We start from the raw sequence: 24,144 nt of genomic DNA on the forward strand, positions 1-24,144 counted from the left end.
ATATATATATATTTTATATATGTGTATGTATGTATGTAGGTATGTATTGTGCAAAGGTAGTATTGTATCTGAAATGTACATTGTGTGTATCTTTCACCTGTCTTTGTGTATCTGTTAAAATGAACCTCTAGTCAGTATGTAATGAACAGAAAGAGACTAATCAGTGATAACACATCTGTTAAAGGATCAATTATGCTGTCCGTCACTGTTGTGGGATACAATTAGTTATTTACATCTTGAGACACAACATGTATGTAATCTTATAATGTCTTTACAGCTGCTTACCAGTTGCGAAAGTATTTCTAGTTACAGTGGGCACTTCTCTCTGATAGGAGATTCAGTTTTGCTCAACCAACCTAATAACTTACAATGGATTTTACTTGTACAGGGGAATAGAATCCTCCCAGAAACCGTGACCAATCTTGGCTGTGTCTGTGTCTTCCAGGATGCATCCACCTTTAGAACTGGAGCAGCTCTAATTGAATTACAATGGCTTCTGAACTGAAAAGAAATTGCTGCAACCCTTCATAGCGACTGGTTCAAAAACACTTTCATGGTGACACAAACACACACGCTCGTACAAAATAGCCATGATTACGTCGCACCTGAATGGTTATGTGACAGAGGACTCGGAGAGCAGCCCTGTGATTGCGGTAGCAAAGGATTGTGGGGATGGAACCCAAGAACGTCGTGAAATGGTGGCAGATTGTGACAAAGAATCCATCATGTCTTGCAAACTCCAGTCACGCTGTAGTGCTCAGATGGAAAAGATCCAACAGTATCAGGAGCAGCTGAGAAAGAAGAGGGAGGAAGACGGTCGTTTTCGACCGCAGGACTCCAATCTCAACTCCTCCCTGCGCCTCAAGAAGTTGTCACAAAACCCCAAAGTGGGTTTTGATAACCCCACTTTTGAAGTGTCTGAAGCGGCCAAAGAAAAAATGCAGAACCAAGGAGAGAAGGCGGATGTGAAGAACGGTGAGTTGTGATTTTAGAACGGCGAGTTGTGATTTTTGAACTTCGCAAATCTAGTTTGGTCGTTTGTCGGTTTTCAGCCATCTACAGCCAGTTGAATACATTAAGGTGTTACGTATGCAATATACAGCTTATGTATGACTGTGGATTTGAGTTAGATTTGCATCTCAGTTGATGTGGTGGTAGTAGTAATGAGTAGTGGTGGTGCGTGTATGTGTGTGGTAGGGCAGAGTTGTTGGTATGTAAGTTAGGTCTCTTATTGTGTCAGAAGGGGAAAAGGCCCTGGACAGTACAGTTTTTTGAAGGTAGAGGTGAGAAGGAGTTAAACTGGAAGTAATCGTTGTGAGCTGGCATTCTGGAATGTCTGGTGTGGCTGAGTAAGGAGGTGTGGGGGGGTGGGGGGCTAGGATGAGGGTGAGCAATTCAGTGAGCCAAGATGGGGTTGTTTGTCAGTGGGTGGTCCACCACCATTCTGTTCAGCAACTAAAAACTCATTTGCCTCATTATGTGCATATAACAACTTTTGACTCCAAACTCCAAAAACTTTTGGTTGTTCAAGAATAATAACAATTAATGTAGAAATAGATATGTGATTCAAAAGACATCTGTTGTAGTGCTGCATTGACCCTTAAAAAATACCTAAATTCAGACCCAACCCCCTCTGAATTCTTGGAAGGTAAGTCATGCCAGACAATACGTGGGTTAAGAGTTCAGTGTTGTTCTATTGTTATACAGCTGTTGTCCCGGCTGCTTGGAGAACTAGCTTCCTGTGCTTTTGATTAAGTTAGAAATGTTTCTCTCTCTCTCTCTCTCTCTCTCTCTCTGACCTGTAACTGTAACCAAGCTCGTTCATTCACATCATCCCTTAATATTCTCTTTTCTGCTGCCCTGACATTAAAAAATGTTCCTCTGTCTCTCTCCTTTGTTGTTTTAGAGAATCAACTGGAAAATAACAGTCTTTCAGGTAAGATGATTACAGGTCTATGTAAAATCTTCACAAGCTCTTTGATACTTGTTCACAATAGTGGCCATTGTGTACACTTGTTGTACAGTTACACACTACATACATCCCACAAGCTCTGTTTTTGATTTTTTTTTTTTTTCAGTGCTGTGGCCTGTTTTACCAAGCGCAACGTTACGGAACATTAGAGGTTTAACACAGATAAAATGAACTGGTGTCTTGCTACCATCTCACCAATTTTAATTGTGATATCTATGAGAACATTTCTTCAGAAACGTATCATTCACTTTGAGTACGGGCCACTACCTGGTAGTAAATGTTTCAGTCAGGGCTACACAACTCATTATTTTCTGCTATTTCTGCAGCTAACCACCTATAGTTCTGTAGTTCTCTAAAGCCTGGCACCTCCTCCCCACATAAAGCCCTTTTTTTCCCCTCAGTGGATCTGTCACATAGGCTTTTCTCTCCCATCCAAAAGCTCTCTGCTCTTCCCCTGTCCCCCCCCCTGCAGAGCTGGAGGACCTACTGCTCTCGCTGCAGTGGGTACAGCCCAGCCTCAGCGACCCGCAGAGCCTGGAGGATGTGCAGGTCATCATGCAGCTGCTACAGCACAGAGACTTCCAACAGGCCTTTAGCATGCACTGCAGCGTAGCTCTGGGCATGAGTCACATTTGCCCCCCTTTCCCGGTCAGCGCCCATGCCCGGGAGCTCTGCTCAGAGGTAGGACACCTGCGCGGGCTTTGGAGGGTGGGATGGAAGAGCGTATTGTGTCTGCCAGGGAAAGGGAAAGAGTATTTGGGGGAGGGGGGGGGGACTTAGGGGAGTAATAGAAGGCAATGAGGAAAGTGTTAGCTGGTAAGACTGTGTTGGAAGTGGTGGAAAGAATAGAGATTCAAGTCTGTGTGGAATAGACTGAAGGGGTGTTTGACATCATTCTTTTTTGAGGTAATGCATTGTTTGGTAGGGTCAAAGGGCACGAGAAGAGAAATGAAAGGTAGCGGAGTCCTTGCGGCTCTGTCAGTATTTATTATCGCGTTGAAGAGGACGAGGGAAAAAGAAATGACGGTAAGAATGAGAAACAGCATGATTGCAAGAGTGGAAATGAAATGAAGATAGATTTGGCCCGAAGGCTCTGTCGAGTTCTGAAGCGCTAGCGTTGGAGTGTGGGAGAGACGGAGCGAGGGAGAGAGAGAAAGAATGGAACAGGAGGTCAATGAGGAGAAAATAGAAGGGGTGTGCGTTACTCTGTCTGGGCTTATCACTGAACACTGAAGAGGAGTGAGAAAATAGAGAGGGAGAAGAAAGTGAAAAAAATGGACAGAGTGGTTCTCCAAGCCGGAGGGGTAGGTTTGGAGGGGAAGGAGGACTTAGAGACTGGGTGAAGGAGTCTACATAAACCACAAGGGTTTTTAAGAGAAAGAGGGCAGCATAAAAGGAGGCCTAATATTTGACAGGTGAAATGGAACGGTCGATAAAAGTATCTGCATCACCTTCCAAGGTGTTCATTCATGTGCTGTTAAAATGGATGTAATCATTTCTTATTGCCTTCCTTTCGAGTGTTTCTTCATTGTTCTGCGCTGTATGTTACAAATTGTATTTGCCGTCATATGTAACAGCAGAGAATCAGTATTAGCGTTCTGATTAGAACATTAGAATCAGCTTCAGACCAACCACTGTGAGTTAAGTCATGAACCAGTGCCCTCTTGCGCTGTCTGGTATTAATGCCAATCAGGGGAGGGAAGGAGAGAGCAGAGGGTGGGGGTAAAAAAAAAAAAAAAAAAAAAAAAGCTGAAGTTGGATGACCGATGAAACAAAGCTCATTTAATTTGTTGACCCCTAAAACGATATGTAAACACTTTCTCTCTCTCTCTCTCTCTGTTTCTCTCTCGCTCTTTCACGCACGTCTCTCATGTGTGTGAATACAATCTGACGCCCTGCCGAAGCGCTTAATGAGGAGTTAATTGCTTTAGCCGTGATGTGCCTAAACTAAGTGGCTCTGCCTGAAGCCTCGTGGTTGGTTGGCCAAGACAGTAATCTTCCTCTGACCCAATGGGGGGGAGGGAGCTATGATGCAGCAAGAAAGAATCTTAGAGGCCCGGAAAAAGACTCTCCAACGGCTTACTGCAGTGTGTGTGTGTGGTGTTTGTGTGTGTGTGTGTGTGTGTGTGTGTGTGGTGTTTGTGTGTTGGGAGAGGGTGGGGGATAGAGACAGAGAGAGTGAAAGAGAGAGAGAGAGGGAGACTGAAGGGGGGGATGGGTGGATGTGCGTCACCTGATTCCATAGACTTGTTAATTGGTGTAATGGGTGAAGTAAGCTGGCTAACTGGAAAAATACATAGAAGAGAGAGAGGGCTGAAAGGAATCAGTACTCACACAGAGCTATTTATGTAATGATACAATCCAGTTACGCTCAAGTGTGTGGCAGAGATTAGTGGTGTGCTATTGTACCTTCACTTCATGTTGTACTAGTGCTACTGGTGGTGGTTATGTGTATATCACACAGTGTAATAACAGGTTTCAAAAGTGCAGTTACACTGTAGTTATAATCACTTTTCTTTATTTCTCCACCATAATGGTTTACGTTCATTTGTACATTCTCATGTGGTGAGCGCCATTCACTGGGCTTCATTTTTATAACTATGCTACAGTCAGATGAATTTAATCAGCAAGTAATTTCACTACTTATTTTGGTGTTTGAATTTGAATTTGCACCACTGTTAAGGATGTAGAATTGGAATTAGATTAGAATTATAAGTAATTCCACGGGGAAAAAAGACACCACCATTCAGCAACATCACTGTTTTCTCAATGCTGTTTTTTAGCTCCGTCAGTTTTCCTCTTAAAATGGAATTGAAGAATTAATTCATAAATTGAACACAACCCTATAAGGTTTAAATGATCCCTTAATCAAATGATGTTTAATGTAATGACTGGGCCTAATAGAGGTGTGATATCTAACTGCTATTCACAGACCATAACCACATTTATCATTTTTATTCATTTATAAATGAGTTGTGGTCATTTCATAAATTAGTGGCATTTTTCTATAAGATTAAGACTGATGTTCCATCAGACGAGTGGCTTTACATCTCTGTCAGTCAGCCTGTTGCAGGAACCTGGATAAGTCTGACTGGACAAGTTATGAAGTCCCTCTGCCAGTCAGCTGGTTGTGACACTGTAACTCTGCCCAGTTTGAATTATGTGTTAATCCAACAATGCTGTGGCTATTGATGTAAGAGCGGGTTTAGTTTCAGTGCTAGGCTGAGCTTCTCATTAGTCCCTGTAAATACAGAAAACCTTTACATGAAAAATTCTTCAGTGCCAAGTATGCATAATGAGCTTTTGGATTAACAAATTGACTAATTTGGTTTAATGAAAACTTTCTTTTCTATAATTTAGGCATACTTTTCTAGCTAATTTTTTTATCACTTATCTAATGCTTTATATACATTACCATTAATCATCATTAAATATAAGCGACCATCTTTCTTGCCTCCCAGTGGCAATAGTTTAGGCTAATTCCACTGATCAGATTTCAAATGTGAGTAATATGAAATAAAAGTTTTCCCACTCTTTTAATATTATTGTGAAATCATCTCTTCTCCTTGGCTTGACACTCTGACTAGAAACTAAAAGGAAAGTCTTGTTGTCTTGTTGATGGTGTTAAACTCTTTGATGTGGCTGATCCTCCCTTTTCCTTTGCCCAGGTCCAGAACATTCTGCAGTCTAGTCAGGAGAGAGACGGCCTGGAGCTCAAAGCCCTGCTGACCTCTCCTCACCTCCAGGTCAGTGACCCTTCTTAGGACATGCTCCATCACAATACTACCCTTAAGTGCTGGTCTCAGATCAGTTTGGTCTGTTAGTTTATGGTCATAAAAACGGCACACACCTGCAGAACATTGCTTTGTTGTGTGTGCAAAGCAGTGAATATTTGAATACTTCAAATATTTACTTGAGGGGGGTTTGCACTCACTAAACTGTGGTCTGTCTCATTGGCTCTGCATGCTGAATGTTAAAGCTAACAGTGGGAAACGTCTGGCTGGTACAGTGGATACCAATGACTTCCTTTAAAAGAAAATGAATTCAAAATCTCCGCACCATCGTAGGAAGCTGTCTAGCTTAAATACAGTATCTGTTAATCAGGCTAGGGTGTATACCTGGAGCTCAGGTACATTGACCTGTGGGTGATGTGCGTGCCAACGGCTGAGAGAGTCACAATGTTCCTCTGTCTAGCGTTTCATAAACCTCTAGGATTACTGACATGGGCTGGGTGCCAGACCTGGGCATTGCTGGTGAGCCTGTGTCAGCGTTCTGTTATCAGCTATTTGAGAACCAGTGCCATCAAGGGAAACCGTCATTAGGACATAATTGCTAGATTTTAGAGAAGAGTAACAGTGTGTGGGTCAGGTCTCAGGATGTGAGTCTCTACGTGATTTTTAGCTTTATAAACAGCTCCAAAAGTGTGGTTTACCAATTGTAAGAATGTAAAGGAAAGCACATGAGTAGGTGTGATGAAAGAGCTTTTGTATTGATCACAATAGACATGTTAGTTTGTAACAATGTGGTAGGCCAAGCATGAGCTAACATCTCAGCTGCTTCTCACACTGACTAGCTAGTGTAAGAATGCAATGGGTTTTTCCTCTGGGGCGAAGGCACAGATGCAGCACTGAATGAATGCTTAAAACAGCTTGGTACTAAACTTAAGTGCTAAGTGAAGTGACTACATTGTTATCCATAGTTACTTTTTTAAAAAAATGCTCTGTTTAAACATATTTTATCAATTTTCAATCGTCAATTATTTTTTCAATTAATTTTGGCCTTCCACATACCCATCGAAAATGATTTAATTTCAGATGTACAGATGAGGGAAATGACTAGCGGTTAAAAATGCCTCATCATAAACATCAGCTCAGTAGCACAGGAGGGAAAAATCAAACCAAACAGGGAAACCAAAGCTGAGCAGCTTGTCTTCCAGAGAAAGAGAGGTGGACAGAGATTTGTGCTGTCACTGTAAACAGCAGGGGCATGGATGGCAGCCACTTTGCCACGTGACTGAGTGAACCGCCAACCCCTCTGAGGGCGAAGGTGCTGACCCTTACTGGCGTCAGATCCAATTAGGAGACAGAGAGCGTAGAGACATGAACCAGGACAGTGAGGCAGCTTATCCTCCGCCCCCAAGAAACCCCCCCCCCCCTCCTATCTAGTATACTCTCATCAAACGTAACTACCCCTGCCCAATGCTAGTGACTCAGTGTGGGTATAATGTCTCAGATGGGCAGCATGGCTGGCACTCGGTATAGGTAAGACTCTCTCTACAAACCCAATCTTGAACTCCCACTTTATGTGTGTGCGCGTGTGTGTGTGTGTGTGTGGGTGGGTGAAATTGTTTTGATGATTGATGGCACTGGCTGGCTCCTTAATGTAAGGGAGATTAGGGAGGATTCTGTGTACGTTCGGGGCTTAACCTGCCTCAGGTTTGCCGCTGCAGAGAAAACTAATTTGGCCTGACGGTTATTAATTGCGGAGTATGCTATGCCTGTCACCTTCAGTGAGCCAAAGGAGTGATCTTCCTTTGCTTGTTGGCTTAGAGGTGGCACTGTCTGACTGAAAGGATCTGAGTGAGGGACTGGGTGAAAGTCCGACAGAATGTGTGGGATCATGTTCTTATTTTTAAAACTGAGTGATGTGTGCTCTGTCACGTTTGAAGAAATGAATAATCGTAAGACTACAAAAGGGTGAGGCTTCTAACCTAACTCAGCCAACCTAAATCAAATTTGTCTCATTTTCCCGCTAGACGCGTGATTTCTTTGACTTTTCTTTGAGTCTTTTTTTATGATTTTACTAAACCAAAGCTATTCTGCTTCTTTGACGTCTATTTGCTGTTGAAGTCACTGATGAACGTAGTCGGGCTTAAAAGTGACTGCAGAAAAGACTTTTATTTTGCCACTGAAAGGTGGTCTTTGACAAGAGTATCAATCTAAGCATCCACCCATAGCTGTTTATGTTACTCCTGTCTTAGAGTTTTGGTTATTCATGTGTGCCTTTCTCTTTCTGTTCTCCCTGTCAGCTACAATTTCAGCATGCACAGCTGCCACAAATTGCCACTAAATGTAAAAAGTTGAGCTTCTGTGCTCTCTCCCTCTCTCCCTCTCTCTCACTTTATATACATATACTTATACATACATATATAAATACAAATATATATATATATATTTGTGTGCGTGTGTGTGTGTCAGGCTCTGATGGAGGCTCACGACTGTGTAGCGGAGCAGAGGTTGGACCCGGAGCCCAGAGAGGCTCAGTATGGGGAGACAGTCAAACTGGTTTGTTTGGAGAAGGCCCGTGACATGCCACTGGTAAGTTAGTTCCTCTGCACACTGGCACTGGTGGGTTTGAAACCGTTGACACCATGGATCCACGCTGTACAGCGATCAAAGGGACCTCTTACACCCACATCAGTCCCTTTTACCCATACACAAGGACCTTAAGGAGTGAGTGATTTATGTGTGTGCGTGTGTGTGTGTGTGTATGTTCTAGGGTGCGACAGTGCGGAATGAGATGGACTGCGTGATCGTGAGCCGCGTGGTAAAGGGCGGAGCAGCCGAGCGCAGTGGACTCTTGACCGAAGGCGATGAAATTCTGGAGATCAACGGACTCCCAGTCCGTGGGAAAAACATCAACGAGGTCCACGACATTCTGGTAAGACAAAACATCCACTTCCATAACCTCTTGTGTCATACACAGAAAAGGCCCAGCTAATTCCATGACTATATCTTGAACTGGGCAATCTGTTCAACTGGTTAAAGGTCATAAAATACGTTGTTATGCGTGCGTTGTTATTCTGCTGTTCGCAGTCAAGGATGCACGGATCTCTGAGCATTCTCATCATCCCCAGCTGTAAGAATAAAGCTCCGGCACACCGACACACCGTGGTAAGAGTCTCAGTTCACGTGTGTTTGTCTGAATAAATATGTGAGTAAGTCATTCTTCTGGAGAACTTTCATTCCTTTTTCTGCAATACTTCATGCGTGGTGACCTCTGAAGATGGGCTTATATAGCGAAGAGCATTGTGACATGTTGCATTAGGCACTGCTTTTCATTTTTACCTTGAACTGATTTCTCTTCCAGTACTAAAGTTTAGGAACAGAAAGATAAGATAAGATAAGATAAGATAAAATAAAATAGAACTTTATTCATCCCAAAAGAAATCAACTCCAGGTAAAAGCTCATGGAAACAGATGCAGAGATGATGCATAAGAACAAGCCTCTCTTCACTGCTCTGATGAAGTTTCTTCCCCGTCATCACTAGTGATCAACGCACCCATGCATCCGTCTCCTCCTCCCGTTTGACACAGTACTTTACTGTCTGTCCTCAGATGCATGTGAAGGCATACTTTAACTATAACCCTTCAGAGGACCCTTACCTACCATGCAGAGAGCTTGGTCTCTCCTTCCAGAAGGGTGACATACTCCACGTCATCAGTCAAAACGACCCTAACTGGTGGCAGGCTTACAGGGACGGCGAAGAGGACAACCAGCCCCTGGCAGGTCTTATACCTGGTGAGAAACTAATCTGCTACATTAAAATCTAATCCTCAGACTCCAAGGCAAAAGCTTATAATCTTCAACAGTCATAACTCACTTTTCTTCTTCTTTTCTTCACAAGGGAAGAGCTTCCAGCAGCAAAGGGAGGCTATGCAGAAAAGCCTAGTGGACCGTAATCCAGGAAACACAGGTGGACAAATCACACGCATCTACACGAACATGGTTATGATCCCCTATTTGTGCACCAGTGTTATGACCTAATAACACGGAGGAAACATTAATTGGATCAGTGGTTCTCAACTCCAGTCCCGAGGGGCCCCTGTCCTGCATGTCTTTGTTTTTACTCTTCATTCTCACAGTTAATTGAGCCAATCAAGGGCTTGATGATTAATTGATCAGTGGAATCAGGTGTGTCAGTCCCGAGCTCAGACGAGTCAAATCAAAGCTGTGAAGGACAGGGAGTTGAGTGCCACTGATCTAGAACATTCAGTGAGGGTGTTTCTTACTGTCTGTAATAACAAACATATACAGTTACAGTCGTTAACACAAAAAACACTATCACATCTCCTAGCACCTTCATTTATTCTCATTTATTTTACACAACAGCTGTAGCCTTTCAGAATGCTTTAGAGATATTGTCTTCTACACTGGAGATAAACAGTACTAGTTTTCTTCTCTGAAAGGTTCTGGCTTTTCGTTGTCACTGATAACAGGGGCTTACTCTCCTTAGGAAAGCTTTGGTGTGCAAAGAAGACCAAGAAGCAGAGGAAAAGGACCCTTTATAACCCAAGCAAGAATGTTGGTGAGTGCTACGTTCATATCTCAGTACCCTCCTGTGGCTGAGAAAATCTTTTGAATAATTATGTCTGATTGACACTGAACCCTCTGTTGGTTTTTACTTGTCTTTTACTGCTCTTTCTCATTAATAAAGAGCTTTATGTACATTATTTGCCTCTTATTATCTCCATTTCATCCTTTCATTCTCAAACGAATACCCACTACAGAGCACCGTTGCTGTTTCATTGCTAATAACTGATCTGTTTACATTATTTCTTTGAAAAATGAAATAGAATTAACTTCACGCGTTCGTATCACGCTTTACGCACATTTTAGACATTGTAGCTGGTGGGTGTTTTTTTTGCGGGGGGGGGGGGGGGGAGTTGCTAGCTTTAGTTAAACAAACAGGAAACGAATCAGTACGCAGCAGTTGCGACTGGCGTGCGAATTGAGCGTGATTGGAAAGGATAAAGCACTTTGGAGAGAGTGTCCAGCGCGTTTTGTTTGCCAAGCCGACATCTCACGCTGGGTGTCTGGACCTGCTCGTCTGGACTCATCCTATCCGTTTCTAGGTGTGAGGGATTAGTAGTGAGGGTGCTGTCTGAGCAGTCAAAAACGCAGTGACGAGAGGACCCAGGCACAGCAGGGGACCCAAAGTCCTGTCTAAATCACCTCTGATATCCTGTGACTACCGGCGCACCAAACAGGTGCCACCACAAATGATAAAACTCTAATGTGGGACATTGTTACAGCTTTTAGCTCAACCACAATTTCATCATTTTGATGATCTTGCTCTTTAGGTAGTGTGTTCATTGTCTATGGATCAGAGTTTTAGGTAACCGTTTCACCTGGTCTTCTTTTGGTCATGGATGCACATCCTCAACATGGTTATGCTCACAGAGGTACTGCCTCTGTGGCAGGGAATGCAGTAGTTGCTCTAATTCATAAAGGATTCATTTTAAATAGATTTGTTGAACCTGTACTACATTTCTGCAAAGATATACGTGGAGCTAATGGAGTGATGAAGCCTCATTTAAGAGGCTAACTGGATGAGTATTCCAGCTAGTTCATAAATGATGAGCAGTCTAGCTACTTCATAAATGATGAGAAGTCCAGCTAGTTCATAAATGATGACCAGTCTAGCTAGTTCATAAATGATGACCAGTCTGGCAAGTCATCATTTAAGGTTCTCTTCATACGACTCTGGTTTTGATTATCCATTAATCACTTGTGCTGTAGTGCTGTACTCCTTTTCACCAAGTTGCACTGCCAATATTTGATCCTCACAGAATATTACACTGAAGATGTCCTGACCTATGAGGAGATGGCTCTTTACCATCAACCAACCAATCGCAAGCGTCCCATCGCCCTGGTTGGGCCTGTGAACAGTGGGCAGGATGACTTGAAACAGAGACTACTCTCTGTTGAGCCAGAGCGATTTGCAGGCGCTGTTCCACGTAAGATTAAATGTTGTGTGGTCTTTTAATTGCTGTATTCCTTACCAAACAACAACACTCCAAAACAGGAGGAGATGCTGTGACTCATAGAAACTGCATTACAAGCAAACTCAAAAAGAAATCCAATTTTGAAAAATTGTAGATGTACTATAATAAGCATGTCTGCTCCAAAAATTTGGTCTCACAATCACACAGAAAAGTCACTCAGACATGTAACTCAGACATGTCTACCGAGGGATTTTTCAAACGAGGTTCATGGAACAAAGCAGTTTACCAGCTATTTTGGGATATTCTAAACTAATGTCACATCAAAGCCCAAAAATTATAGTTTGATTGTGCTCAGCATCCTTAGCACTCAAAATTAAAGGTAGATTGATTGTTTTCCTTCAGATAAACTATTAACATATGCCTATACTTGTTTTTCCAATGCATTAGACACAACCCGAAACCCACGCTTCCATGAGGTCGACGGGCGGGAGTATCACTTCGTCTCTCGGCAGATCTTTGAGGCAGACGTAGCTGCAGGGAAGTTCGTTGAGTCGGGCGAGTTTGAGAAGAATTTGTACGGCACGAGCACAGATTCAGTTCGGCAAGTCATTAACTCCGGCAAAATCTGCCTGCTGTGTCTACACCCTCGGGTGAGTATCATGGATTACTTTTCATCCATGACGTGATAAACTGCATCTGGAAAAAAAGTGTTCACGTCGTAATTTAATTTTCGCATTCTCACCACTTAATCTTCCTTCTTCCTTAAGTCCCTGCAAGTGTTGCGCTCCCCTGACCTTAAGCCATACGTCATTTTCATTGCTCCCCCTTCCCAAGAGCGGCTGCGCACCCTGCTGGTCAAAGACGGAAAAACCCCAAAGGTATTTTTTTTGTAAATTTCATTCAGGAGGGTTGGTTGGTTTGTTAAACAACATATGCAGTATTTGAAGGTTTATCAGTGTGTTACAAATGAAATGTATAACACCCCGGTTAATACGTTATTAACAACACAAATAATTGGCACCGCTGGCAAAGTCCAGTTCCTGCATCAACCACTTTACACCCTCTTCTTTTCTTGTTCATTTTTTTTATGTCTTCTCTCCTGTGGCCCTCTTCAGCCGGAGGACCTGAAGGAGATCATAGAGAAGGCCCGTGAAATGGAACAGTTCTACGGCCACCTGTTTGACAAAGTTATCATCAACAGTGAGCAAGACAAAGCCTTTTTGGAGCTACTAAGACTCATTGATAAATTGGACACTGAGCCCCAATGGGTCCCTGCCTCTTGGCTCTCCTGAGCCAACATGGAGGAGTCATCCCAAAAGAATCAGTTTTCCCCTCCACCTGCCACAATGATGGAGTGCTCCCACAGTTCACACTTGCTTTTATAAATCTGAGGACCTTCTTCAATGAGATATTATTCTTGAGATGAGCTCTATTGTAGATTTAGACTGGGTAAGAGAGAGGATCCACATCTTCTTTTGGTTGACATCATTCAAGTGAAATCAGCTCGACTTTGGTCAGGCCATAGTTTTGGGGTGGATTTTCACTGTTTTGCAGGAATGGACACAAAATGGTGTTTCATTTTTCGTTTGTTAAATTCTGTTTTGTTTTTCATTGTTTTTGTCCTTTGCTAGTTTTCTGTCTTTGCTAGCTTAGGTTTTTTTGTCCTTTTGTCAGATAAGCAGGATTTATGTACAAAGTAAAACTATAGAAAAAGTCTATAAGAAATAACGTTTCTCTTTTATGTTTATTAGCCATTTATGAATGTATGCACATACAAGTACATTTGTACCATATTTTAATGGGTAAACTGAAATGGTTCACCTATACCTCACATTTAATGTATGACGTGGAGTGTGTGAAGTGCAGTTGTAATATAGCATGAGTTTTGAACGGAAACCAGCAGAATTGATCGTCTAAGTAACTGACTGCGAGAGGACTGATTTGAAAGATGTATGTAAGATTTGTATCCATTTTTGCAATTTTTGCCAACTTGAACACTCTTATAGCAGAGCAACGTAAAGGGGGTCCCTGGTTTCCAAACGTGACATTTAAGTAGTAAAAATTACAGGATCGTTTAAAAGTTGGTAGGTTCTCTGAAGTTGTAACTCTTCTGCATTGAAACATTTGAAAAAAGGGCATGTCTGCAGAATTATACAGAGATGGAGAGAAGTATAACTGAAGATAATAAGAGATAGTGTGTGTAAACTGTATCTAATTCAACTATTATATTAACCGTCAATCACTGAACACTATAAACATATAGATTTTGGATTAACAGCTGGCGCATTGAATCTCAACCCTTCATATTATGTCAATCCAGTTTCATGGTTTAAAATTCATTTTGTTCGAAAGAATCACAGTATAATATTGGGGTATTCAAGAATTGCAAATAAATACATATTTTAAGTTGTATGACTCCAGCTTTTGTTACTTTATTCTGGGTTTCTGTGTATTCTATGGAAGATACTCTGTCTTTCTTTGCATGGAAAGAAAACCAAGTATTAAATCATGAAAAGCTGACCATTTTTTAAATTGACTTCCCTCTGCTGTACCAGATAAACAAGAAATGACTTTGCTCTGCTAAACTTGATACTCAAGTGCAAAATGACAGCCATTCAACAGCCTGGTGTGAGTTCCTTCTTTGCTGTGAATGAGTGAGTTGGAGGTAACCAAACGTGTACAAATATATTCACTTGTACACTTTCATATTTTTGCAATGTATATAAGCAGTCTACCACTAACATTCAGAACTTTTATGGGCAGTTCCCTCAACTTTTGGTGTTTAATCTTAATGTGCAGTTTGCTTTTAAATCATAGGAGTTGAAGCCAAACATATGGTGCTTACAAACTGTTGTAGCTACAGCTTGTTGGCTACAGTCAGGTTTTCTCTAAAATCATGAAGCCTGTAGGGAGACATTACAAAAGCAAGGTTAACAAAAAGGATCGATGTAGACAGAGAGAACCTACTCTACTAATGAAACGTATACAAAACGGACTGTTTCAGTCGGGTTTATTCAAATGGAGTTTTCTGACAGGGGAGGAGGGGTGGGAGGTTTTGAATACAGATATGATAGCAGGAGTCAAAGGTTCAAGAATCAGCTTATCTCTGAGAAGAGTTAAACATAAGACCGAAATTTCTCAGAATGCTATTCCTGTATTAGGGTTAATGTGTGACAATATCCCACTGATCCTGAATCAGCACTTACAACATTTGGCTCGTATCCAACGTAAACACTGACCTTTCAATCAATCCAAATAAACTGACAATACAAACACTCCGATAAGGAAAAGGTAAACTGTACTGGTGGATACAGCATAGCCGCATGCAAAGATAGACTTTAACTGTTCTACAGACCCCTGCTACATTTCTGTAACTGCTCCCAGATATATGGAATGATCCGTACAGTTCATATCAGAACAATTCCCTTTTGATGGGCTTTTACACATGACACATATTTTTCAGTGATCAAAACATCAATTTTTCACTCATGTTCAGCAAAATGATGATCAGAATACTCGCTTAGTTATGTGATTGTTTTCAATAGCACTAATTTACCAAGATATTTGTTTATAATTATTATTATTATTACAGTGCTAAACGAAATGCATTTGTGTTTAATAATGAACATTCATGTCCTCCCCCTAACAAACACAGAAAAAAAAAAAACCCATAACAGCACCAACATATACACAAAACAAGAGCATCATCTTTGCACAAGACATGGTCGACACGGCCTCTGAGGCACAGAGAATAAATAAAAAGAAGGATGCGCGGTTGGCATCCGGGACGAGAGCGGGAAAGGCCTCATTCAAACAGCAGGTCCTCGTCCGCCTCCTCCGTCAGCATGTTGGCCGGCTCGCTGATGGGGCCCAGCTTAGCCAGACGCTGGGCGATCTCTTTTTCCGTCCTCTCACGAAGCTGCTTCTTCTTCTCCTGAATTTTCTTCAGTCTGGAGAGAGAGAGAGACGGAAAGAAAAAAGACAGAAAGATAGACAAAGACAGAGAGAGAGAGAGACAGAAAGACAGAGAGAGAGAGAGAGAGAGAGAGAGAGAGACAGGAAGACAGAGAGAGAGAGAGAAGAGAATGACACAAACAGCTTCTATTTAGGTTAAGAGTAGGCAGCGGTATGATGGTGTTAATAAAAGAGGAGAAGAGATTTGCAGACTTGCCTATAGAACTCCTCTCTTTCCCTCTCATCCAGCTCTGTGATGATGTAAGTCAGAGTGCGCTCAATTCTTGGAATGATCACTGAAAACAGTCACAAAAAGCCAGTCAAGCACTATCTCTTCAAACAGTCTTTGATACTGTGAACAGTCTCTAAATGAATTTTGACACGTAGTGTAATTGGTGGCCATTATGTTTTACTGCATTTGGCTGGGCTCTTCAACCAGCTGTCATTCTCTACAGATCTGTCTTACCATGCTCAATGGCATTCACACGGCGATTGGTGATCTTAATAGCTTCATCCAATGTGACGAAGGAGGTCTGCCAGACAAATTCATTGGAATAGGCTCATGAGTTACAATAACATAACAAATTACAATTATATCTGACTATGTCATTCTCAATCTGCCAGAGATATTTTGATTTTTAGTTAACTGTCTATTAATCATTATTATGAAGCATAAGTAACTAACTCTGTTTAGGCTGAGCACTGAATACATAACGAATGTATGTGTGATGAGTGCCCTCTACCTGTAGGGAGGCCAACTCCACCAGCAGCTCCACAGCTTTGGCATAGTTCCTCTTCAGCCTGGACAACTGCTCACCACCCCTGGCCAGACCAGTCAACTCATAGCCTTGACAGAAATGACATTAACTTACAATGGTATTCTCAAAGAACTGATTAGCAATCGTTCCTTGTTTATATTATTATCTCAACCAAAACTCAAATGTAAAGTACCTTGGGGCGGGCATATTCAGTGTTTGACAATTAAATGATGTTACAAACATGGTATGCGTCAACATTTTGCGGTATCCAAGACGTAACCTGCTTTCTACGAGGTCAGACAATTTCTTTATGTGTAATGAGGTCAATCTGTAAAGGCTGTGCTTAGACAGGGAGCAATGAATAAACACTTACTGTCCCCTCCCTCTTGGTAGTGCTCAAACACAGGAAGAGTGACCCCTGGGACACGGGACAAAAAGAGGGAAAACACAGTCACTTCTTTTTTAGTCATGCTCAATTTAAGAACTATTTCCTTCAACCAAAGCCCAAACTTTAGCCATTCTACAAAACTGTCACTTACAGGTATTTCTGCACGAAATGAATAACTTTAAAGTCATACTGAAGATGTATGAAACAACAGATTTGACACACCTGCTACATTGTCCCTTTTTGCTCGAACCTTAACTTGGGCCTTATTCACGTTCTGGATAACCGTAGTGCTAAAGAGACGGAGTATTCGGGGAAAAAAGCAGGTGTCAAAACAAAAGTAAAATAACATTAAATGTGCGCGCATCTCAACTGCATTCCGCTCCTCACCTAAAGTCTCCAGCAGCAAATTTGGCTTCAGCTAAAGAAAAGGCTGCTTCTCTCATCACTTCTCCCATCAAGGTTTTGGTCTACGAGTAAGCAAAAGATCAAAAGACCTAAGAACCAAACTGTCAAACGAGGTTGTCATTTCAATCAATTATGAAGACAGTATGAGACTTTAGAATTAATTAAATACTCAACAGTGAAATACGCACTTATTTCCATCAGTAAATGCATCTCAGATGGATCCGCTGTTTACAAATAGTTGAATACTGCACTCTACGCAAAATTTTAATCAAGAACTGTCCATGTAACAACTCACCAACATCCATCAATAAATTTTCCTGGGTAATATAAAAAATAAAAAGGAAGCGTTTTGTCGTGTACCTCAATAATTTTCCTAAGAATCTGACGGAAACGCATTGAGAGGGCATCAGCTTTCTTCTTAAGCAAATTACGTCCAGTTTGTGCTCCTTTCAGACGTGCCTTCATAATGGTCTGGGCCCTGCAACAATCAGAGAGGTTTCAAAAAGACCGATTCACACAGGCCATGGCAGGCTACTTACACACAGAACTCATTATTGAACAAAATGCGTAACACATAATATACAAATGCACGAAATGAAAAAAAACAACAACCGATATGTATATTTGAGTTCTGTTATGCTGTAAATACAGCTGCAAAAAAATGGTATTATATGGTAATTGCCAGTCGTGAAGTGTGGACGTTTAAAGTGTCCCCGTAACTGTGTTCTGGGGCCTCACATGACACTGAGTGCAGTACACACTTCCGTTTTTAATACGAATCTCATTTACCCATGTTGATAACACTGACACTTATTTCAGATCTCCTATGTATTATCAATATGCAAAATTCATGTCATCTTCAAGAGCTTGATATCAGATCCTTAACAACAGACTACTGCGATAGACTATAAACGATACAGCATCTCTCAAAAATCCTTACTTTGAGGGGCTATAGCTACAGGAGAAATGTGATCCAAGGGTAAACGGTTGCCGTTTCTACTTCATCTCAAAAACAGTTAATGTCGCAGCTTGACAAGGCAGTAAACAAGTTAGTATTTCAACTGACACTTTAATATCTGAACAATGTCCTTAATATAGTCAACTACGAATACGTCTCATCTAACCGCTTGTCAAGGTAAACAGCCACCGGCCAAACTAGCAATGGTCTGTCTTAGTAAAATGCAGCAGCGTAATCTACAGTGCAAGAAAACGTAACTGCTCAGTGAAATCTGAATTGTATGTGAAACGCAACGAATTGTGCTAGCTAGGGTATAAGACATTGCATTGACGTTAGCTATAATGACTAGCACAGTAACGCTAACTACTTACATTCTCGAAGGGAATATGTCGATCCGATCTTTTCCTGACATTTTGCTCTCTTCCTTTTAACAAAGAATATGCTTGAATCGGAAGCAGTTGCCTTCACAAAGTAAATGATTCGTCTTGACAAACAAATTTACTATGATTATTTATCCCACCACTGTCGTGACCCTCATAGTAAAACGATCGGACATATAGAATCAGCTGACCCCTAGTCATGTGACATTACTTTGGCAGGAATTTACAAAATGGTGCGTTCATGATCGTGAGAATGTGCGCAGAACCCGAGTTTTTGAGCGGGTTCGATACGATATGCGCAATTCAGCTTTACCCAGTTTCATTCGGCTTTGACCTGCCTTGCATGTTACATTTTCAAGAGTACTTCTTGTTTCTTGTTCCTTAAGCCATTGTTATCTTCATTAGGCAGTGATACTACATTTCATTTCTCAGGTGCCACTTCACAGGGCATTTGTATTCTGACATATTAGTAACACACGAGATACAACTAACTTTACTAGTCGCAGAGCCCTGGATTAGCTCACTCATTTGTATCAGTGCAGTGCTAGAGAAAAAAAGTGCTGTCTAGTGAATTCCTAGGACCGAGGCTGCATATTTGTGATCTGTGATGATTTAAAGGTCAGCAAAACCACATACCACTGCAGTAAGTCTGTGAAATATGAGCCATGACATAAAAATCTTAAACTCGAACAATCACAAGTAATTGTAAACACATTATTAATTGAGTATCGCGCTCTAAAAATACGACATTAAGACAACGTTTTTTGGCATATCTCTGAAGTTTTAAAATAAGTTCCAAATTTGTTTTCTTTGCCTAGAATTCAGAAAATTAACAAATTATCATAGAGCTGCAGAGCTAAGACATAGCAGATAAAACATCAAATTTGAATTTAAAAATTGTGACAGCAAGTCACCGTAAATCTTGAAGGATATTGATGGGGACGAGGGAGCTGACGCTTCATGTTTTAACTCATTACATTGACATGTTTTGAGGGAGATGGAAATCAGTTGGACATCTGTCTGGCATGGACATAATCGTCATTTTTCGATCACTCCGATTCTTCAAAGATTAGAGTTTCTTTTGTCATAACATCTATCTTCGGACGACCACGGAATGATACTATCAGGGGAATACTAGCAACCTCGTATTTGCGAATAAGTACAGGAAATATTCCAGTCCAATAGGTGGCAGTATTTCTTCTTTCCTGGCACACATGACATGACAGAACGATGGGCGAAGAAAAAGACTTCCTTTCAACTCAAATGCTCGAATCCACATAGCTAGTCATTTAACTCAATGGCTAAACCAGTTTACTGTTTTCTCAAAATTTAAAGGATTTTTCTCTCAGTTTGTAAAAATATTGATTCAGACCACGTGACTTATCAGTAAACCCAAGGCTCAGGTAAGGTTTCATATGACCTCTGATCAGTTTAGTTGCCCTGGATGATGTGACGAGACCATCAAGCCTTACAACCAGCCTGTTAGCATGTGCAGCATGCAGTGATGTTGGCTAACCTACCTAGTTAGCTGGTCGCATTAGTTTAGCTTATTGAATAATACGGAGCATTTTCCGTATATTGTCTTTAATGCGAATTGTAATGATCATGTCCTGTGTGCAAATGTCGGCATATTTGTATGGAATGTTTGTGTGGTCTTAAAATGTGTTAAAGGCAGGCTAATTTTGTAGAGTTATGTATATTTGAATTAATGCAACATCCTCGGGGGCATCCTGGATAGGGCGATTTTTTTTCTGTCAAGTTTTCATCAGCAGAATTATATCATAACTAAATAAATTAATGTCATGGTTTTGCACTGTGTTTTCTGCTTGCGTTATGCCAGCTTTCGGTATGAAACTTTTCTGTGAAACTTATATTTTCTAATGAAGGGTCTGCTTGTTTTCTTCGTGTAGTCATGCCGGGACTCAGTTGTAGATTCTATCAACATCGCTTCCCAGAGGTGGAAGATGTGGTGATGGTGAATGTACGCTCCATCGCTGAGATGGGCGCCTACGTCAGCCTATTAGAATACAATAACATTGAGGGGATGATTCTGCTGAGCGAGTTGTCGCGTCGACGTATCCGTTCCATCAACAAACTCATCCGCATTGGCCGAAACGAATGCGTGGTGGTAATCCGAGTCGACAAAGAAAAAGGTGATAAGAAATGCCTTGGCAGATGTCTTGAACGTTATTGCGCGGATGTCAGTTTGAATTTGACACGTCCACTTACATTCCCCTCGTATCTCTCACCAGGGTACATTGACTTGTCGAAGAGAAGAGTGTCTCCAGAAGAGGCAATAAAGTGTGAAGACAAGTTTACAAAATCCAAAACTGTAAGTGACTTTGAACATTTGTACCGTTCATGTATATCACATTCATCACTATTAGTAACTTAATACAGCTGAGCTCCTCTTCCGGCTAGACTGAATTCCGAAGCGTTCGTTGGACTGACTCTGTTGTTGCAGGTTTACAGCATTCTCAGGCATGTAGCTGAAGTGCTGGAGTACACAAAGGATGAGCAACTGGAGAGCCTGTACCAGCGCACTGCCTGGGTTTTCGATGAGAAATACAAGCGGCCAGGATACGGTGCCTATGACGTCTTCAAACAAGCCGTGTCGTGCGTGTCATGTACATGAAGTAGACATTATCCTCCATAAAAGACTCCCCAACACAATTACGTGTCATTGCTAGGCAAACTTTCATAGCTCTCAATTTCCTGAAATCAAAGACTGCTTACTCATTAATCCGTTCTCTCTTTTCATTGTTTCCCCCTCCAGAGATCCCTCCATTCTGGATGGGTTAGACCTTACAGAGGAGGAGAGGACCGTCCTGATTGACAATATCAACAGGCGGCTCACACCACAGGCTGTCAAAATCAGAGCAGGTGAAGTACTGAAATACAATATGTATGGAGGCTTTGAAGAGTTGAGGATGTCAGATAATGGATAATGTTGGCTTTAAAACACTTTACTGAGTGAATGTGTGTGTGTTGTTTGTTTTTTTTTGTTGTTTTGCTGATAGACATTGAGGTGGCATGTTACGGATACGAGGGTATAGACGCCGTCAAAGATGCCTTGAGGGCGGGACTTAATTGCTCCACAGAAGCTATGCCAATCAAGGTGAGTGGTATGAAGGTCTTCTTTCCTTCCTATATGCTACAATACAGTTAACAGTTAACAGAGGTCTACATGGTCAGTCAGAGCAGAGCAGCAAGGATGAAAATCTCTTATCCTGGCTGTAAAAAGAACGCTTTTTAAGCCCCACTGAGTTCATCAGTTATTGGAGTCTCACGGTTTAGGTTGTCCTTTTCAGATTAACCTTATTGCTCCACCACGGTATGTCATGACCACGACCACTCTGGAGCGCACAGAGGGTCTGTCAGTCCTTAACCAAGCCATGGCTGCCATCAAGGAGAAGATAGAGGAGAAGAGGGGTGTCTTTAATATACAAATGGAGGTAAGACCTATTTAAGTTGTACAGTCCTCATTGATCATCTCCACCGTGCTCCATTTTAGCAAGTCATATGTGTGATGTGTTTGGACTTTAAGTGTTTTTTGCAGTCGAAATTTCATACACCAGTGAGTTCTCAGTTTTTTTTTTGTGGAACGTTTAAGATTAAGACATTCTTTTTTGCTAGCCTCAGTCTGTCCTCTATATCTGCACTCACAGTCAGGGGTAACTACGGTAATAACGAAACTAATTTGCTATGATGTTTTGAATGTGTAAAATATACTGCCCGATGTTTGAAAAAGATCTCTCAAACAAGAGGAGGACAGTAAATTCTTGCCCAACAAGGATCCTCTCTTTGGAGGTCCATTAACTGCCTTTGCTACTCAGCTAGTCAGTCAAAAATAATCTTACTTTTCTGTATCCTGTCTTTATATTTGATACTTCCATTAAAAAAAAAAAAAAACAACGGAGCAATCTGTTGAAGCCCATTCCTAGGTTCTGTGTGATTCTGAAGCGTAATGCTACACAGGCTGGATCTACACATTGTACTCTATAAAGACTATAGGATCCCCCCCTCAACCAAAACCTTTCTTTCTATGGTGAAATATGATGTCACGTGAACCATACTGAGCTCAGTATTCATTACGTGCTGCTGTTCAGACCAGCCTCTGTGTCAGCAGAACATTGCAGATACTGTAATTGTTGTTAGCCATGTCTAACGGCACAGTGGCCTTGTACTATGTATTGGAACACATGCAATCAGGTAAGCCGTGTGTGTTTTTTTTTTTTCTCTCCGTCCAGCCCAAGGTCGTCACAGACACAGACGAGACGGAGCTGCAGCGACAGTTGGAGCGTTTGGAGAGAGAGAACGCTGAGGTGGATGGTGATGACGACGCTGAGGAGATGGAGGCCAAGACTGAGGACTAGGGCGTCGTCCGACGGAGGCGATGAAACAGTTTGCAGAGAGAAGGGAGTACTAAAATAAAAGTGATTAACTGAGTTGAGCTGTGGTCGCAAAAAAAAAAAAAGCCACAATTAAACTTTCTATTAAGTTTTGAATATCATTATGAATTACCCAGGATAAAATGATTCAAGTTTTTGTAAATGCTGATATATCACCACCATATATCATTTAACATGCTTTTGAAAAACTGTACGGGACAGCCGGTGTGATTTATACAAGCTTCAGAAATGGACACGTATCCTTATCAAATATGTTTCCTATTGCATTTTCAAAAGACTGATTTTTTTATCGTGCACCCCCAGACTTACAATTCCTAAAGATGAGGAAAAGAATATTTAAGTGCAGGCTTAAACACGAGTATTTTTAAGAGTTGGTGAATAATACCCTTATACTCAAAAGTGCTGAATTTTTAAAATGTTATTTCCTTTTGAGACTGTGGCCTTTCACCTCCTTACTGGGAAGAGAATTAGGAATTTACTTCTGTGGATGCTGGCTGAAAGAAAAAGGCTTGTTAACACGTGTGGATTATATTATCTCAGCTCTGGTTAAAGAATGGTCTAATTTTGCTCAGAAGATATGAATAAAACCCTGGATGTTTTGAGCCCATGATGTAAGTTGTATTTCCAGTTATTACAGCAGTGACGGTCCATATTTATGTTTGTGAGAAGGTTTCCACCCACTTCCCCTGATGTTCTGCATTTGCATGTGCCTATGCCTAAGGAAAGAATTCAGGATTGACTTAGCTACCCATGCATGGTTTTACCCAACTGTTGTGATGAAAGCTTATTGATTTCCGATGATGAAGCAATTTCTACTCATGGTTCAACTGTTGGAAAAAAAAAAACTTGACTGTTCAGGGTGGACGTGCAGTTTTTGCATGTAATTTCAAATAAGTTCTATGCATTAACTGCAAAACAGTTTTTATAAAAATCATCTTTATTCAAAACAGATTTCCACTGGTAAGTACAAAAATGAGGGAAACAATGTTTTTTGTACCAGCATAAATCAAAATCATTCAGTACATCATCAAAGCTCGCGAACTCCCTGAAGTGGTGGTCAAAGCTAGACTAGTGAGGATGAAAACTCTTTGGTACAATGTTGACGGTACCAAAAAGGGGTGGGGGGAAAAAAAAAACACCAAGACTTGTTTTCCACAGACTTCAGTTTTAGTAAAGCTACAGTGGGTAC

General features: G+C 41.3%; 3 protein-coding genes across 3 annotated transcripts; 2 read left to right on the forward strand and 1 right to left on the reverse strand.

Annotated features, from left to right (window-relative positions):
• The first annotated feature begins 590 nt into the window (after positions 1 to 590).
• Positions 591 to 12,992, forward strand: pals1b (protein associated with LIN7 1, MAGUK p55 family member b). The gene is made up of 13 exons (XM_030770941.1): positions 591 to 975; positions 2,445 to 2,653; positions 5,641 to 5,718; positions 8,170 to 8,289; positions 8,471 to 8,632; positions 8,788 to 8,865; positions 9,310 to 9,493; positions 9,600 to 9,668; positions 10,209 to 10,280; positions 11,545 to 11,712; positions 12,148 to 12,350; positions 12,468 to 12,578; positions 12,816 to 12,992. The coding sequence occupies exons 1-13, from the start codon at positions 591 to 593 to the stop codon at positions 12,990 to 12,992; spliced, it is 2,016 nt and encodes a 671-aa protein (XP_030626801.1).
• Positions 12,573 to 23,565, forward strand: eif2s1b (eukaryotic translation initiation factor 2, subunit 1 alpha b). The gene is made up of 9 exons (XM_030770494.1): positions 12,573 to 12,578; positions 19,941 to 19,946; positions 20,454 to 20,696; positions 20,796 to 20,875; positions 21,008 to 21,159; positions 21,320 to 21,426; positions 21,564 to 21,661; positions 21,855 to 21,998; positions 22,794 to 23,565. The coding sequence occupies exons 3-9, from the start codon at positions 20,456 to 20,458 to the stop codon at positions 22,917 to 22,919; spliced, it is 948 nt and encodes a 315-aa protein (XP_030626354.1). The 5' UTR covers positions 12,573 to 12,578; positions 19,941 to 19,946; positions 20,454 to 20,455; the 3' UTR covers positions 22,920 to 23,565.
• atp6v1d (ATPase H+ transporting V1 subunit D) lies at positions 15,362 to 18,696 on the reverse strand. The gene is made up of 9 exons (XM_030770496.1): positions 18,535 to 18,696; positions 17,566 to 17,683; positions 17,188 to 17,267; positions 17,023 to 17,090; positions 16,786 to 16,830; positions 16,398 to 16,501; positions 16,121 to 16,187; positions 15,872 to 15,950; positions 15,362 to 15,650 (listed from the first exon to the last, which is right to left on the reverse strand). Exons 1-9 carry the CDS (start codon positions 18,573 to 18,575, stop codon positions 15,506 to 15,508), a joined length of 747 nt encoding a protein of 248 aa, XP_030626356.1. The 5' UTR covers positions 18,576 to 18,696; the 3' UTR covers positions 15,362 to 15,505.
• Positions 23,566 to 24,144: the final 579 nt, after the last annotated feature.

The sequence above is a fragment of the Chanos chanos genome, chromosome 4 (genome assembly GCF_902362185.1).
Source record: "Chanos chanos chromosome 4, fChaCha1.1, whole genome shotgun sequence".
NCBI lineage: Eukaryota > Metazoa > Chordata > Actinopteri > Gonorynchiformes > Chanidae > Chanos > Chanos chanos.